The sequence below is a fragment of the Vidua macroura genome, chromosome Z (genome assembly GCF_024509145.1).
Source record: "Vidua macroura isolate BioBank_ID:100142 chromosome Z, ASM2450914v1, whole genome shotgun sequence".
Lineage (NCBI taxonomy): Eukaryota > Metazoa > Chordata > Aves > Passeriformes > Viduidae > Vidua > Vidua macroura.
In genome coordinates, this window is record NC_071611.1 from 64,596,124 (window position 1) to 64,613,143 (window position 17,020).

Here is a 17,020-nt window from a genome sequence, read left to right on the forward strand (position 1 = left end):
CAGTAATACTGTTGTACAAGCAGCACCCTACCATAAGAATTTGCATGCAGCCTGGTAGAGAGGTTCACGTGTGCTTTTGGACAATTGCAAAATACAATTTTTCATTAAAACATTGAAAAAACTGTGCTGTCTAGCAAGTGCATGACAAAGATCATTCATGTCTCAGCTGAAGTCCTCTTTTGTTCAGGTTTCTAGAGCAAAAACAGGGTTCTCTGTGTCTCTTGTACTGCAACATTGCAGCCAATTTTCATGCTGCTGCTCCTGTCACGACTTGTACACTCCTTGTGTGGCTTGTCCCCAAGATCCAAACATTTTGCTCTAAAGAAAATACAAATCTGAAGTGGCATGCCAAATCGTATTTTCTTAAATTTTTTCAGATGTCTCATAGCACTGAGTTTTATCCAGGGGTAGCATGTTTTTTTCCAAATGCATATATTACTAAATGTAAATCAGTTTCTAAACTACACTGTGATTAAAGAGGAAATGTTCTTCACAAAAAGTTGAGCCCTACAAGTATAAGACAAGTCTTTCATGAAGTCACAGCTAGGCCAGCACCCTTTCTTTCCAGGGTTTGGGAAAGGAACTATTTAAGGTAATGGGCTTACCATATGAGAAAAAGGAAAATATTGAAAAACCCTCTTTTCCCCAGAGGCAAGAAGTATTAAAATTAGTCTGTTCCTCTTCTTACAGTTCATGTGAATATTTTGGACTTTTCCAACTACTGCAGAAATTTTATATGGAACTGTAAATTCAGGATATATAACTCATCCATCATCCTGTTCTGTCTGTCTGAGAAAAATTTTAAATTTCCCTCAAGTTCTTAAGGGACTGAATATGCCGTAGTTTTGACCTATGCATTACTTCTGTACTTGGAAAATCTGTGTGTCAAGTAATAATTTATAACTTCTTACCTAGATCCCTAAACCACAGGCACTGGGTGCACAGGCTAGGTATTTTGCATCAAGCTTTTTCTTACAAACATGTAGTTCCCTGTCAGCTTAGGTTGGAAAGGATATCTGGAGGTGATCCAACCTAACCTTCTGCTCAGAGCAAGGGTATCATCAAAGTTGAACCATTTCTCAAAGCCTTGCCTGGAGGAATTTGGAAAATCTCCAGGGATGGAGTTCCCATAGCCTCTTTGGGCAGCTTCCTTGAGTGCTTAGCCACACTCATGGTGAAGAATTGTTTTCCTGGTGTTTAAATTAAATTTCCACTGTTGTATCTTGCAAGTGTTGTCTCTTGCCATGTCATTGTGCACCTCAAAGAAGTGGCTCCATCTTGTCTGTAATCATCTGTTAAAATCAGGGAAGTGCTGTTAGAGGTCCCTCTGATACTCCCTCTTTTCAGCTGAACAAATCCAGTCCCTTCAGCCTCTTCTTACCTCAGGTACTGATGCTGCTGAGGGAATTTGACCACACTGACATGAGCTGTGTGTAGTCTAGGAGACACTTGGAGCACTCTGAGGGGAAAATTTCTTAATCCAGGTGATAGTTTAAACAGAGCAGAGGCATTACTGGATGTGTTGATTACCAGCACAGATGAATTGATGGGTGATGAACTAATGAACTAATTAGTGATGTCCAGACTGATGGCAGCCTGGACTGCATTGGTCATGCCCTGTTGGAACTCATGCTGAGTTGAAGGGTGTGGGCCAGGTGGAGGGTAAAGACAGCACCCTGAATTTCATGAGCATGAACTCCCAGTTGCTTAAGGCATCAGTGAATGGGATTCCCTGGAAACTGCCCTCAGGTTTAAAAGAGCAGAACAGAGATTTGAGGATGTTTTCCTGAGATCACAAGAGCTCCCTCTTTACATGTGTAAGAAATTCAGGCAAGGAGTGGAAAGACCAGCATGGCAGACTAAGGATCAAACTGAAGTGTAAGAAGGAAATGCAGTGTCAGTGGAGCCAGGGAAGAATGCTGTGAGGAATAGAGGAAAGCTACCCAGATGTGTAGGCATGGGATTGAGAAAGCTAGGGCACTCTGGGGCTGAGTTTGGCAAGGAGTGCCAGGAGTATGACAGGCTTTGATTGGTGCACAAGAGGCTTAAGGAGTGGGCCCATGTAAAGTGGCCCAAAACTGGATGCAGTATTCCAGGTTTGTCCTTCTAGTGTCAAATAAAGGAGGATAATCACCTCTTTTAGCCTTTGGGCTACACCTGTGCTGTGCCTTGGCTCTCTGACTGAGAGCTCCAGCATCCACTGAGGTGTTGCCCACACTTCTCACAGGAACAGGTTTGTCATACCTGGCAGTGTCTGGTTATCTTCTGTTGTTGTGCTAATGCAGATATTAACGAGTGTGCTTTGGATCCTGATATTTGCTCCAATGGGATTTGTGAAAACCTGCGGGGCAGCTATCGCTGTAACTGCAACAGTGGCTACCAGCCTGATCCTGCTGGAACCAATTGTGTGGGTAAGTTGTTGGTTGTTTTTTTATTGTGGCTGAATACTTATAATTTCTTTGGTGCTGGTTTGACCTGACAGAATTCAGGTCGCAAGACATCTGCTTCTTCAAGCTACAATCAAAATGCAAAAAAAACTTGGAATGATGCTTTTCTCAATTGCATAATTGTTATTCTTACTGTATATTTCCCATACTGTATATTTTTGTATACTGTATTTTTTACTGTGTTGTTGTTTGAGATGTGTAAGCAGGAGGTAACATTGCAGGTTTTGGTCTCCATCTAATTAATTTTATTATTCATGACCATATATGAAATCCAATGGGGTTTGTTTTTTTTTCTTTTGGGAATTCTTACATCCAGAAAAAATGTGTTGCACCACAAGCACCAAGCACATTGTACAATCATGTTGCTTATAGCCTTGTAATTTTAAGCAGAAATGCACCGTTTGTTTAAATTAAAAGCTAATGGTAATCTCTCAGAAACCATCAGGATGTCCAAAGTATTGTCCTTAAATACTGTGTTTATTTTCGTAAATTATTGCTCTCTGCACTTAAAGATTTACTGACCTGTCACTGCTGTTTGTGCTCAGCAAAACTCCACCAGTTTTGCTGAGGAAAACCTGGTCTATATAGCTCTGGTATAGTTTTCATATCAAACATTCCTTCCCGGTGATGCAAAGCAAAGTGAAGAAAGTGTCTCCTTTCATATGCTTGAATAAAGGAACTTTACATCTAGTTACTTCCTAAAGCCCTAAATATGACCTTTTGGCAGGAAAAGCACTGCTGCAGAAAAATATTGATGTTTTTATTTTTAAAATGCTTCATGTAATATTCATTCTCTAAGTGGATTTTATGGGAAGGGGTTACTTTTGGGATTAGGTAAGTGCTAGAATAATCTATGTATTTACTTAAATAAAGATAAGGCTGAATGAATGTGAGGATGTGTTTATTCTTGGATAGAATTTTTCCATAAAAGAATTTAAGTGTGAGCACTCAGATAAAAGGTTGAAAGATTTTAATGAATGACACAGTTTATGAGATGCCAGGAAATAAAAATGGTCATCAATCAGAATGCAGGTAGTATTTTTGTCAGGTCTGTGTGGGTTTAAAGCATGAGCTACATTGTTCAGTGTTTTTACAGAGCATATCAAAACAGATTACAGTCCAATTCTGAAGTTATTCTGTGAGATTCTAATTAAATAAAGCATTCATCACACTGCATAGTTTGGGCCAAAGGATTTTATGGAAACAAGCTCAAAATTACTCTTAAAAATGTCAATTTACAAATTTGTCCTGCTTTCCTTGGTTGAAATCAGATGAAGTTAGATTAAGGACATGTTAGTAAAGAAGAGCTTTTTTTTTCATTCATGACTTAAATCTTGGATTCATCATCTGGGGAAATCTAGGCTTTGTTGTCTGAATCCTACAGGAATAAGCACAGCTTGGAATATCTAAAGAGGTTGGGGAAACCAAAGTTCTCCAAATTGTAATTATATTGCATTCTCACTTTTCTTCTATATTTTTAAACTTAAAAACCCACTAAAAATCTGTTTAAGATTTTAGTTGCAGTATTAAGTTTGGGAAATCAAGCAGTCAATAAAGAGGAGACAGCCTGAAGCAGGATGAAATGTCATGTTTATCCCAACTTCTCCTATCAATTTTCCCCTCTAAACATAGGTTATTTTAACATGTGGTGGGCATTAAAGGAAAAGGCTTAAAATTATATTTTTTCTTCTTTCATAGAATAAATAGTAGGGCAATGAGGAAGACACATTACTTTTTATTTGAATTTTTTTCAGTTAGTTTAAGGGGAATTCAGGGAATTATGTTATTATGTGGGGTTTTCCTAGTCAATGTGCTTGATATCCTGGTCTTAATCATAGTTTTTTTTAAAATACAGTGTTCTCTGGAGGGGATGTGTATGTGTACTCTTGAGATGGCTGCCATGCATGAACCATACAGGATAGATTTTAATCCACTTCATGGATAATAAAAACAATTTTAGCCTATAAAACAAAGTTAACAACAGTAATTAACACACACTCTTTTGGTGTTTAAATAAAAGAAATAATTAAAACACTGTTTTCAAAGCAAATAGATCTCCATGAATTTATATGGTGTAGTCATACAAATGACAAAGGTCATTGTCATTTGACCAAGGTCAGTGACCAAACTCAAATGACCAAGGTCATTGCAGGAAAACATAATTATTCTTTTAAGACTAACAGTGAACTAATTTTTGAGTTTGCTAGTGAAAAAAAAAAAACAACTTTAAAGTCGGAACAGAATTTTTTTTGCAGTGAAAACCTGAAAGTGAATTAGAGCTTTGAAAGTCAGAGCTGTCATTTTTGGTTGCGGTCTGTCTCCTATCCCTGCAGACGTTGACGAGTGCTCTGTGAATGGGCTGCTGTGTGACAACGGAATCTGCCAGAACACCCCAGGCAGCTACAGCTGCTCCTGCCCCAGGGGTTACCTGTTCAGCTCAGAGACAGACACCTGTGAAGGTGAGGAACCTGCACGTCCTGTCAGATCTTTGTTTTTTCTGTCACATCAAAGTGGAACCGTCACAGAGGTGATGGCAGATACCAGAGGAAAAGAGATAGCTGTGACGTTGCATAAATCTTCACATTTCTCTTTTAATTTCCCTGCTTTTTAGTGTGTTAGGTGTTGGTGTTGAATTTCTTTCAAAGTAATAATTTAATTTTCTATAACAATGTTTTCCTTTGCTTAGCTACAACACTTTTAAACTACAATACGTGCTTGCCTTTGGTCATGTAGCAGGAACACCATGTCTGCCATTTAGGGAAATGCAATTTTCTTGATCAGAACCTCCTTTTTCTTTTCTCCCTTCTTCTCTCCCTTCAGTTTGTGGTGATATGTAATTCTAGATCAAATCCTGTTATCTGTGATGCATTCCAGGACCTGGGTATTATTGCCTAGTTATGCTTAAATTGTCCTTTATTTTCATAGTACAATCAAAATTGCTTTCTTATATTATTACTTAACACTGATGTTAAAGCAGCAAAAATGTCATACAACAGAAACTAATTGAGAAATTTTAGTTACTTAAAAAAAATACATAGAAAACTGTACCAAAAAAGTAAAATTAGAAGCATCAGCTTATGTGCCAACTCTTAATTAATATTTGGAGTAGTAGAATTTTACTGGTCTTCTTCTTTATTTTTTGTTTGATTCTACAGTCTGTAAATCTCAGTATTTATAATCATTAGAAAGTTTTTATAGTAAATGGCTTTGCATTTCTTAGAATGATGGGGAAGTTGTAGTTCTTTGTTGCAAAACACTTGTTATGTGAACCACTGTAATCATTGAGATTTTTCTGAAGTGGTGGAAAATATTATTGTCCTCAGCTCATTATTATTGATCAGGGAGAAGTTACTGCCATACAGCTAAGCAAACACATAGAAAGGAAAGTGGTAATGTTTTAAATTCTGGCAGTATAAAATCATTCACATATTCTGTACAAAACATCTTCACCCCTTCTGTGCAAAAGAAATTACATTCCTTTATATTTTAAAACGTGGGTTTCAGAGGACACCTTTAGAAGTTAGTTCTTACTCTTTTTGCATGTTACAGATTGGTATCACTTATTCAGGGCTTTTCTTGTGCCAGCCCTTGTGGATTTACAGAGCTTTCTGTGCCAAGTTTTCTCAGTGCCTATCTGCCCACAGTGCTGAGGAATTTATTCTCTGGGGTCTGTCTGTGTGATTAGAGTCTGTGCACTGGAAGATTTCTGTCTGTGAAAACAGTGTACTGTGTGCCCTTAATGTACATGTTTCTTGAGGAATCTTCTAGGCAGAGAAATTGCTGTAGTGTGGTAAGGGGAGGTGCTCACTACCGAGAACATCAGACCTAAAGCTGGGTGGATGAGAAGCCAGAATGCAGACAACCCAGCCAATATTGTTGAAATAAAATGTATCTGCATTTTCAAACAGTAAACTTGGATTTATTTCCTAATGGTAATGATACTATTATTATTAATACATCTTGAATCTCGTCCTTAGATTGATGCCTAAATCTAGCCAGTGAGGTAAAAAAAGCTGGTCAGGAAGGGTTTTGTGTAAAAGTGTCTGTAAAACCTATTAAATGTGTTGCATTTTTACTCACATTGGGAAGGCAGTAGTAATGCTGGGTTGGCAGCAGAGAAAGAAATTATTCTCCTTCTGCCCAAATCCTGTTTCTCATAATTTGTTTTGGAGTTGTAAGTTCACCGGTTGTAAAAACCTGCTGTAGTCAGGAGGTCTGTATTGAGCACTGAAAATGCTCTGATGCTTACTAGTCACCAAGAAATTTTTAATATGATTCTCATCAGCAACTCTGAAGAAACAATAAAACTCTGGTTTTGTTTGTAGTTCAACTGAAATTTTTTATCACTTTGTTGCGAGGAGTAGGAGACTTCTTTGAGGCACCAGAGTCTCTGAAAGTTGAGATTTTTATGACAAACTCCATGGTTTAGTTTGTGTTTCCAGTGACATAACTAGTTAAATGTAAACCAGATGTGCTTTGAAGTTCATTTCCAGGAACATACAGTGGACTGTTTCAATTTTTCTTTCTCTGACGTTTACAATATACATTCACTTCACTTAAGAGAAAAAAAAAATTAAAACACACCTCGATAAATACCTTCGTACGTAGCAGGTTTTATTTTACCATACAAAATAGTGTTAAAATCCATTTGATTTGTTGCTTACTCTTTTAAAAATTACCATTTAGTACTATTGTGAGAAGCTGTAGGGAAACAATTTTTGGAATTTATTTATATTGGGCATATGATATTTTTTCACTTGATTCAGCAGTGCACTAATGCTGAAATGCACTTTATATCATCTTTTAATTTTATTTTTCTTTCCTAGATGGTGATTTTGGGATGTAGTAAATACACTATTATCAGCTTATTGCTATCCAAATTTCTTTGGCTTGGGGTTTTATTTCTTTTTTTTTTCTTACTTAGCATAGTGCTAAAGCATATCAAATGCAGAAAGGCCTAGAGCATGGCCCATGAAGCCAAGAGAGCTGACTCTACTTTTCAAAAGGTATTGAATTTTGGTCCCTCTATCTCCACTTACTCCCTTCTTTGGTTGCAGTTTCAGGGACATTGGCTTCCAGGTGTAGCCCTCAATTATTTTTGTCAGGTTTTTGTTTAAACTCTGAAAATTTGAAACAAAAAATGTCTTTTCTTAGAAGAAAATTAGTTGTAATCCTACCTTGCTAAATGCCAGGGAAAATCAACGACAGGCATGATAATCTCGTATTACCCACATAAATGTGAAGCAGTTTAATTTTCATGCATCTTCTTGAAGTGATGATCTGTATAGTGGCACCTCTCTGCTTTTTACTTTGTCGTGCACATTGGTTGTGTCTGTGCAAACCTCTGTCTGAGGTCAGATGCCAGCTATTAAAACAGTGTGAAACTTGACATGAAAATCACCCATTTTCAGCTTTAAGTACCTTCACAGATGATGCCTGGTCCCTCATGGAAATTTCTCTCAAGTTGCAACTTAGTAAAAGAAGGGAGGAACACTTGTGATTGTTTGGACAAAGACTACATCACTTCAGTTTTGTTAGTTTGTCCTGTCTTTTCAAATTTTTCTCACCTTTTTTTTTAAAGCTAGACAAACTTCTGGAAGCAAGATGGCAGATGGAGAGGAAGCAAAAGTGTGTCTTTGTCCCAGAGCATTTCTATTCAGAGGATTATTTGACATGAAGTAGATACTTAAGATTACTTTTTTTTGTGTGTCAGAGTGATTTATGATTTTAAGAACCACTTTTGTTTCTCTGCAAAAGCAGCAGAGAACATTCCCCCCCACCAGGTATTGCTGGCTGGGGGAAGCCAGAGAGTGGGAAGCAACAGAGGCAGGTAGCATTCTCTGGGTAATAAAAACTGAGGTAATAGAGTATAAAATATATCCACGGGGAGGAGAAGGCCTTGGTGCAGAGCAGATAATTGCTGGTGAGGACTCTGGATTGCCAGCTTGGATGCAGAGGGACTTGGGAATTTACTCTGTCAGAACTAACAATGAAGCACATTGTCCTGACCTGATGAAGCCTCTTAGATTTTACTTCCGTGTCTCTGTGTATGATTAATCTGTAAAATGGGCAATCCACAGTTTAAAATCAGGCTTCAGAAACATAAAGCTCTGTTGTTCAGAAAGTAGTTGACAGTCCAAGACAAGTCCTATTGGCTCTTTGTAAATAAGTCCATTAAGTAAAGGATCTGTGAAAGCTGGCTTTTAAATTAAGTGCTTGCTTTTGGCATGAAGAGAGACATCACAGTTTTCAAAGTTTACGGATTCTGGGCATTTTTATATCTCTCTCCCTTGTTTTGGTTTTTTTTTTTTTTTTTTTTTTTTTGGTTTTTTTTTTTTTGGTTTTTTTTTTTTGGGGGGGGGTTTGTATGTTGTTTTTTTTTAATTAATACACGCATATTATTATATATATATTTGGAAATGTATTGCTTCCTGTGATGCACATCTCTAGTGAAATGAAAGCTTGATGCATTATAACAAAATAGCAAAATAACAAAATAACAAAATAGCAAAATAGCAAATTGCATCTCTTGGAAAACTTGAAAAAAATATGGAGGACATTTCAATTTGTCTTGAAAATGATCTCTTGATGCTATAAATATCCCTAGTGCTTAGCTAGATCCTACATTAGGTTATAATTAAATTAAGATTTAAATTAAGGTTTAATTTATAGATACTACAAGATATTCCTCAAGCACTGCTAGCAAATATAAGCAAGCAGTAAACATTTTTTACTTCAAGTCTGCCAAAGGGAATTGGTTGGATTAGAATGTATGGCTTGATTCAGGATGCATATAAAAAATTAAAATGGTTGGGTTCAGAAAGAAATGGTGGATATGCATCAACTGTTCTTCTTGAAGAGAATGTGTTTGTATTGTTTCAATCTTAAAACTGATTCCACTTAAAAGAAAAAAATCAGCAAATAATGCTGTCTGCGGGGGTCCTATTCTTGCATGTGAACATGTTTTAAAACCTCACAGGGATAATAAACAGGATTTTGGGGTTAAAGAGAAGTACCATTTACAGTATTGCAATTACAACTGTTATTTCTTCAACGTTTCCATAACTAGAGAATTGCAGCCAACGTTGTGATATTTTGCTTCTGTCAGGGTTTTCTTAATTTTCTCATGGAGCCATAAATGGCAGAAACAATGAGGGCTTTGTTTGTGCTCTGCATGGTGTAGCTGGGAATGAATTTGCATTCTGTGAAAAAAGAGTTTTGTTTTCTCACAGAACAGTTGTAATTGATGCTGGAAAACTTTATGGCCCATGGTGTTGGAAATTAATTGTCCTTGTAGAAAAGGGCCATTTAATTAACACCTCCAAATTATGTGCCCTTCAAAACACAGGCTACCTGTCTGTCCCTGTATCTTTTGAATGCCTTGCTGGGAGGGGACGATGGCCAAATATTTCAGGCAGTACTGGCCCATCACAGTCCACAACAGCATTTGGAGAGTATAAATTACTGTGTCATACTTCCCAGAAGCACTCTGTAGTTCTAATAATGCCTTTTGTTTCTGGATTACAGACCTAAATGAATGTGAAAGCAGCCCATGTGTCAATGGTGCCTGCAGGAACAACCTGGGGTCATTCCACTGTGAATGTTCATCTGGCAGCAAGTTGGACCCTACAGGACTGATTTGTATTGGTGGGTGTTTCCTCCTTTTATTTTCCCTTTTTAGATATATATATATATATACACACATATACATACACACATATTCTACATGTATCTAAAAATGTTAGCATCCTTTGAGGATTCTTTTGGAAAAAAAGCATAATGCTGCAGAGGTTTTATTGGAGTAAACAGCAACAGTTTTCTGCAGGATGTCATTGGCATTATCTTTGAAAGACATTCATTAAGGTGTTTTTTTTTTTTCCTTGGCTTTCTAAGAAAATTCAAAAGGCTTGCATCTTCTGTACTTTGCAGGTGTTCATAAGCTGCCATTATTTCATATTATTTGTGTAGCATAACTGAAATTATTGTGGGATATGCGTGGTGATCCAACTGTATTGCAGTGTCATTAATAAGTGGGTGTCATTATTAAGTGGGTGATGCTAATCTTTTGTTTTCATATGGATTTGCTTGGTGTTTTTCTTTTGCATTTTCTTGTAAGGATTTTCTTAAGGTGGAAAAATGAATGCAAAGACTAAATCTGCTATTTAATTATGGACTTCTTCCATGCCTTAATATGTTTTTTAAATGAATGTTACTTCTGTGCCTAAGCTTTCTCTTATATTTCCTTGTAGCATTACTGGCTGGTGAAGTTTATTATTGTTTTTGTAATTTTAATGTTGTGCTAATTTCTTGACATAACCACACTAACCTATGCTTTTTGTGCCTCTTATTTTTAATCTTGTGTTCTTACATCCAAAGGGGCCACGAAGTTCACCAAGAGCTTAATTATAAGTGTTCTGGATTTACTTTGCAAATTGTTTTTGTTGGGTTTTTGTTGTATTGTTTACAGTATGAGGTCCCATTTGGCCTGAATAGCAGTGATAAATAACATAAAAAAGCAAAAAAAAAAAGCTGAGTAGTCAGATCAAAATGGAAGAACAGGATCCAGTTACATACTGTGAGCCTAATAATTTGTTTTTCATATTGACAAAAATTGTCTCAGGAACCATGCTTTTCCACCACAAGTTTGAATATGTTAAGACAGAAGGGTCAGAAGTAGAGCTGATGCAAGACGTACAGATTTTTACTGCTAGAGCCCAGTTTTTCCACTTTGGTCAAAATTTTATTGGCATTGGAAGCAATGAGAGGAGGGCAGGCTGAGTTATTGAAAAATGAGTGAGGGGCTGGAGATTACAGGTGACTTACTGTGTAGAAAAACTTAAAAGTGTTCTTATCAAATGTATGTCATTTTAAATCTCAAGTTGATTTTCTTCCATTACCCCTGTAGAGAAAAATTTGAATATATTGGTCCTATTTTTTTATCAGATTGCTTCTTAAAGCACTGCTGTAACAACAGATATCTTATTCCTAAACATAAATGAAGGGCTAAAATAGTATTGAGGCTTAGGATTTTTTTGTGTGCTGCATAGGAATGATCAAAGTAAGGTAATGTCCGATTCTGACAAGTTGGTTTTTTTTTCTACTTTCAAATTTTCTCTCATGTCAGAATCAGAATCAGTACCACATTATTCAGCATAGATATGAGCCATTTGTCTCTTTCTGTGAGGTTTCCTGGGCAGAGAGAGAAAAATCCCTTGCTCAAATCACAGTCATTTGCACTCACATTTGAGCTCAAACCTTCAGCAAATCAGAGCTGTAAGTTCAGCAGTTATAGTAAAAACTTTTAGCAATGATATTGGCATACTTTGCTTGCCTTTGGGCAGCTTTTGCAATATTAAGACCATGCTCATGGAGGGAAAAAAAGGGGAATTGTTTTTGAAACATATTTCAAGTATACAAGTGTTTCATTGCTATTTTGGAAACTGCCCATACCTTAGGGATACTGCCATTTGTGCTTTTTGAAAAACACATTTTTACATGCTTTTTACACATATTTTAGTCAAGATTTTTGGAGTTCATACAGTGCACAGTAAGTACTATGCCATCTGCCTGTAGAATGCATATATTCTTCTTCAAATCAGAATCAAAGAGATAAGAAGGAACCAAAGGAATGCTTTGATGTTGGATAATAACCCTTTCACCAAAGATTTTTGTCTGGACAAAAGAGATTATGCAAAATAAAGGAATAGCCTGAAAAAGATAAGACAAGCAGACTTTGGCAGGATAGTGTGGATGCAGCTGATGTGAGCAGAAGCACCTGCTAATTTGTAGAATTTAAATAATTTTTGACATACTGGTTTTGACTTTTCACTCCTATAAAGTAGGCAAGTAAAAGGAAATAATGTTGAGCTCTGTATTTATGCACTTGTTCAGGTGTGGAGCTCTGTCCCACATGTTTGAGACCAATGTTAACGTAAAGAATACAATTGTTTTTCACTTAACTGTTAATGAAATACCCTGCCCAGTTTCTGGGGCTGATATCGCTTACATTATTGGGTGAGGGTTTTTTCCTGTTGCTTTAACCAAAGAAAGGTTGTTCTCCCTGTGGTCCACATAATTTTTTAACATGAAATCGGTAGAAAGGTTGAAGCAATTTGGAAGAAAATAAGTTGGAATGATTCTGTCTTAAGCACATTGTTTCTGAGCATGAGGTATTGGTAATATGTCTGGCTTTTTGCACATACAATGCATGTAAATCTTAAACCTTTCATTAATTAATCCATTCATTTTTAAATCCACTCCTTTCATTATTCTTCAAACTAAATTTGTCTGGGTCACTTTGAACTCTTGAGTATGCACCTACATTTAAACCCTGCCCAGGCTGTTCTCCCATTTTGGGTCTGACCTTACAGGCTGCTTTTGCTGTCTGATCACCAATCCTTGAGACAGGATTGCCTGTCTCAAGAAATGTTGTACCGTTTGAGAGTAACCTTGTTAGGGCAGGGAAGTGTAAAGGTGTTGAAGGTAAAACTTACAATGTACCTCATTTGAGATCTGACTGACTTTTCAAAGTGTAGCTAATAAGCAGAATCAGACCCCTAAAATAATATAAAGCACTCTTACCCACCACGTTTTATTTTTGTTTTAACTTCCTTGCTTCCTTCTCTTGAAGACTTCCCTTCAAGAGCGACAAGAAGACCTACATTTCAGAAAGGGCTCAGTCACTTGGGAAAGGGAGTCCCACACTGGGATCTCTGCTTTTGTATATTTTAGATGGATCAGCCACTAGCTGAAATAAATTATTAAATCCATTGCAGTGTCTGGAAGACCTCTGCCAGCTGTGGGACCTGGATTGAAAAATGCCTCAGGCAGTGTGGTTTGTTGGTCACTTTCAGTGATGGTGCTATCCCTTTACACCAGTTCTAAACTAAAATGTGTACGAAATTACTCTTATGGAAGCATTTTCTTTTTAAAGAGAGCCTGTTCTCCTTTGGTATTCTGCCTGCTGGTGTCATGGACGTGGCATGCCAGCTCTTCTGGCTGTGACAATTCTGTATTGTTTTTGCTTTTTGTTCTGCTGCAGACAGCCTGAAGGGGACTTGTTGGCTTAATATCCGAGACAGCCACTGTGAAGTCAACATCAATGGTGCCACACTGAAATCTGAGTGCTGTGCTACTTTAGGAGCAGCTTGGGGCAGCCCATGTGAACGGTGTGAATTGGGTATGTTCCAACATTCTGCATCTTTTGGGAGAAGGGAATAAGTATCACTAGTAGATTCTTATAATCTCTGTATGTTAAAAAAACCCAAACAACAAAACATCCCCAAAAAAACAAAACAAAAAACCCAACCAACTAGACCAAACTAAAACCAACCAACAAACCAAAAAAACCACCAAAACCAACCGCCCCCCCCAAAAAACTTATGAAAATAAGTTTTCTTCTTTAGAAGTTATCTATTTTAGACTTATAATCTGCACCATCAGGGATCATTCTAATAACTTTGAAGCATTCAAATAACTTTGAACAGGAAATAACAGGTGAATAAACCTCTTAATGGCTACAATATGTTTCATCTCCACAAGGACTATGTATTGACTGGCATAGGGAGGTATTGAAACAGTAAAGTAAAATATCTGGTAAAATTTATTTTTATGTTGTGGGCTGTTAGCACTTTTTTCCCAGCTCTTTTCAAACATGTAGCTTGTGTACCATTATTGACTGCAGAAATAGTATTGCTGTTAGATTGCAAGGCTAGTTATGGAAGCTGGAAGCAGCAGAGCTAACTGTACTCTAGTTTATGGCAAAAATACTGATCCCCTTATGGTTTGAAAAGTGCCATCGGCAGCTGAACTGGTGTCAAGATATTTTAGCCTCTCATTTTTAATTGGAACAGTAACTGTGGGCACGTGTATCCCCCACTAGCAAGCAGACTGCAAGCAGCATCCAGCAGAGCTCTTAACTGTGCAGTGCAGCAAAAATATCCCTTTGGACTTCAGGAAGCAGCATGGTCAGGTTAGATTGGTAAAACTGATCAAAGTCTAATCAATCTAGACAGATAATTAGCTCAGATTGGGTGTGTTTGGGCTCTGAATTTCCTATTCTGTAGCTAGTTAAATTACAGCAAGCTCTGAAATCATTATATGATGCTACATTTTATGTGCATCTCCCAAAGTAATCTCATTACTTAGACCCATTATTAAGCTTTGGTGGGGAAAAAAAGCTGATAATTGACATTACTACAGTTTCAAATCTTCAGGCCTCTTGAAGGAATTCTAGCTACACGTGAGTGCAGGGACTGATCTGATTAGATGCTGATCATTTCACTAAGGAAAGCACGTGAGAAAGTAACAGTCTAAGATTAATTTCCTCAACTGTTCACTTAGTTTAAACAGGATGTATGTGTCAATACTTTTTTTGATTGAGGCTAGAGCACTCCCCGCTTACACTGTGAAATTATTAGCGAATTCTGAAGATACATGTATTTTTAAATTTTCTGCTCCTGCCTTCCTGTCCCTCTAAAGCAGTAACAATATCTTTCTGCCTTTGATTCCAGACACAGCTTGCTCAAGAGGATTGGCCAGAGTGAAGGGTGTTACCTGTGAAGGTGAAGTTTTTGTGTCTTACTAAGATGTCACCTTTCCCCTGCCTTGAAAATGTGATAAAAAGGGATTTATTGCATTGTTTCTTTCCTGTCACTTAAAATTCTCCACAAAGCTGTAGCTCTCCCCTTGGAGTCAGCAGGTAACTGAACTCTTTGTATCCCCCAGACGTGAATGAGTGCGAGGTTTTTCCGGGGGTTTGTCCCAATGGGCGGTGCATCAACAGCAGAGGCTCCTTCCACTGCGAGTGCCCCGAGGGGCTGACCCTGGATGGAACAGGGCGAGTGTGTTTAGGTAAGAGCACACCCTACTCTCACAGCTGTGTCCCACAGCTGTCCAAAATCGCTCTTCAAAGGGTTGGAAAGAAAGCGTGGTTTGTTTCTGAATTATCCCAGATAATGTGCCTGCTTAGATATCAAATATCTGTGCCAATAAAGTGAAGAGCTGTTAATTCCTTCGAGGAACGATTTTGTTTTGAGGCTGTTTTACCCTCAGTGCAGTCAGTAGGCTGTGCTAAAGTGCTGTCCCTGCTCTGACTCTCATTCAGGAGCTGCAGTGTCCTGGGTGATGGATGGTGAGCACAAATATGCTAGTGCAAATTAGTCCCTTTTTTTCAGTGCCCAGGCCAGTGTGTGGTTCTTTTCCTGACATTCAGGTACACAAGTACAAGATTTTTGCCTGCACACTTGGTTGATTTGTCTTCTGGTTGACCTGCTTTGCTGCTAATGGGATGGACTCTTGAGTATAATAACCATAATTAAATTTTCTGGAAACTTACTGTATTTTCCTACTAACTGGTGTTACAGTAAGCCTAACAACAGTCAGCTTTTTTTGTTTTTAATCTGTATTCACTGCACTATTAAATTAATTCAGTAACGTAAATATAGGGAGGATTTAAAAAAAAAAATTCTTTTTTTACCATTTAATTTTTTTTTCTTTTTTAACCACAAGAGACACAAAAGGGTCATTTCATAAGTCAGATTATCTGGTACAATAAAGAAATAGATGTGTCTGTCCCATCAAATATAAAGGTCATTTTATAAGTGAGAATACTTGGTACAGTAAAGAAATACATGTGTCTGTCCTGTCAAATATACACAGAATCCTAAAAAGCACAGTCATGTGAGGGTAAGGGTTTATCTTGATACTGGGAGACAGCAAAATAAATTCTTGTACTTTTATGTGGCAAAGGAAAGATGCAGAAATTTAACTATAGGGCAACATTAGCAACTTCAAATGGCTGAGCATTGTGCAGAAATGCAGAGTCTTGAGCAGGAGCTGAGTGTAAATGTGTGCTTGTGTTCTGCCAATTGATGGCGGTGATTTAAAAAACACAGACATCGATGGAAAGAATGGTGTTATTTTACTAAGAATATAAAGGCAACACAAATAATAATGCATTCAATAAAACTACACACTTGGCTTTAGCAACAAGAAAAAGTAAGCAAGGTAATGCACCTAATCATTTCTATATGAGAGAAAGGATAATGACTGAGGAAGATACATCCCCAATTGCCTAAATACTCCACCATCCTCAGTTACTGGGGAGCCTCAGTCATAGTGAGGACGTGGAGAACCCTTCCCAGCAATTGGGAATATCCTACATGGTGTGTCCACCCATAGCTCGGCTCTCCAAATTCACTCTGAAAGTGGGTCCAGCTTTTTTTAGGCCCAAATCACAAAGTCGAAGCGACCTGTTTATATTTTTAGCACAGATACTCCAGGACCTGGTGGCACATGTCCCAGCCAGCAAGGGCCTGGGCTTGGCCAGGGCCCGGGCTTGGCCAGGGCCCAGGCCTTGGCTTGGAGGGTTTCCCCTAAAATACCCCACAAAACAGGCCTCTCTTTGTGAGGAAACTGATGCCTTTTCCAGGGCTATATAGAAACAGAGGCCAGACAAAATTGAGGGAATAAAAAGCAGTTATATTTATTGAAGGGCCTTCAGGTACACTTCCTGAACATAGACAAACACCCCCACCCCCGCCAGGGGATGCACCCAAAATGGATGACAGGTC

At 37.8% G+C, this 17,020-nt stretch overlaps 1 protein-coding gene across 2 annotated transcripts in view; it reads left to right on the forward strand.

Annotated features, from left to right (window-relative positions):
- The window catches only part of FBN2 (fibrillin 2), a 116,254-nt gene that overhangs the window by 51,872 nt on the left and 47,362 nt on the right, over positions 1-17,020 (forward strand). For both annotated transcript variants that reach the window (XM_054002935.1, XM_054002934.1), the window contains exons 18-23: positions 2,286-2,411; positions 4,781-4,906; positions 9,975-10,094; positions 13,489-13,626; positions 14,960-15,010; positions 15,174-15,299. In XM_054002935.1, the coding sequence (XP_053858910.1) occupies positions 2,286-2,411; positions 4,781-4,906; positions 9,975-10,094; positions 13,489-13,626; positions 14,960-15,010; positions 15,174-15,299 (687 nt within the window). The remainder of the gene's footprint in view (positions 1-2,285; positions 2,412-4,780; positions 4,907-9,974; positions 10,095-13,488; positions 13,627-14,959; positions 15,011-15,173; positions 15,300-17,020) is intronic.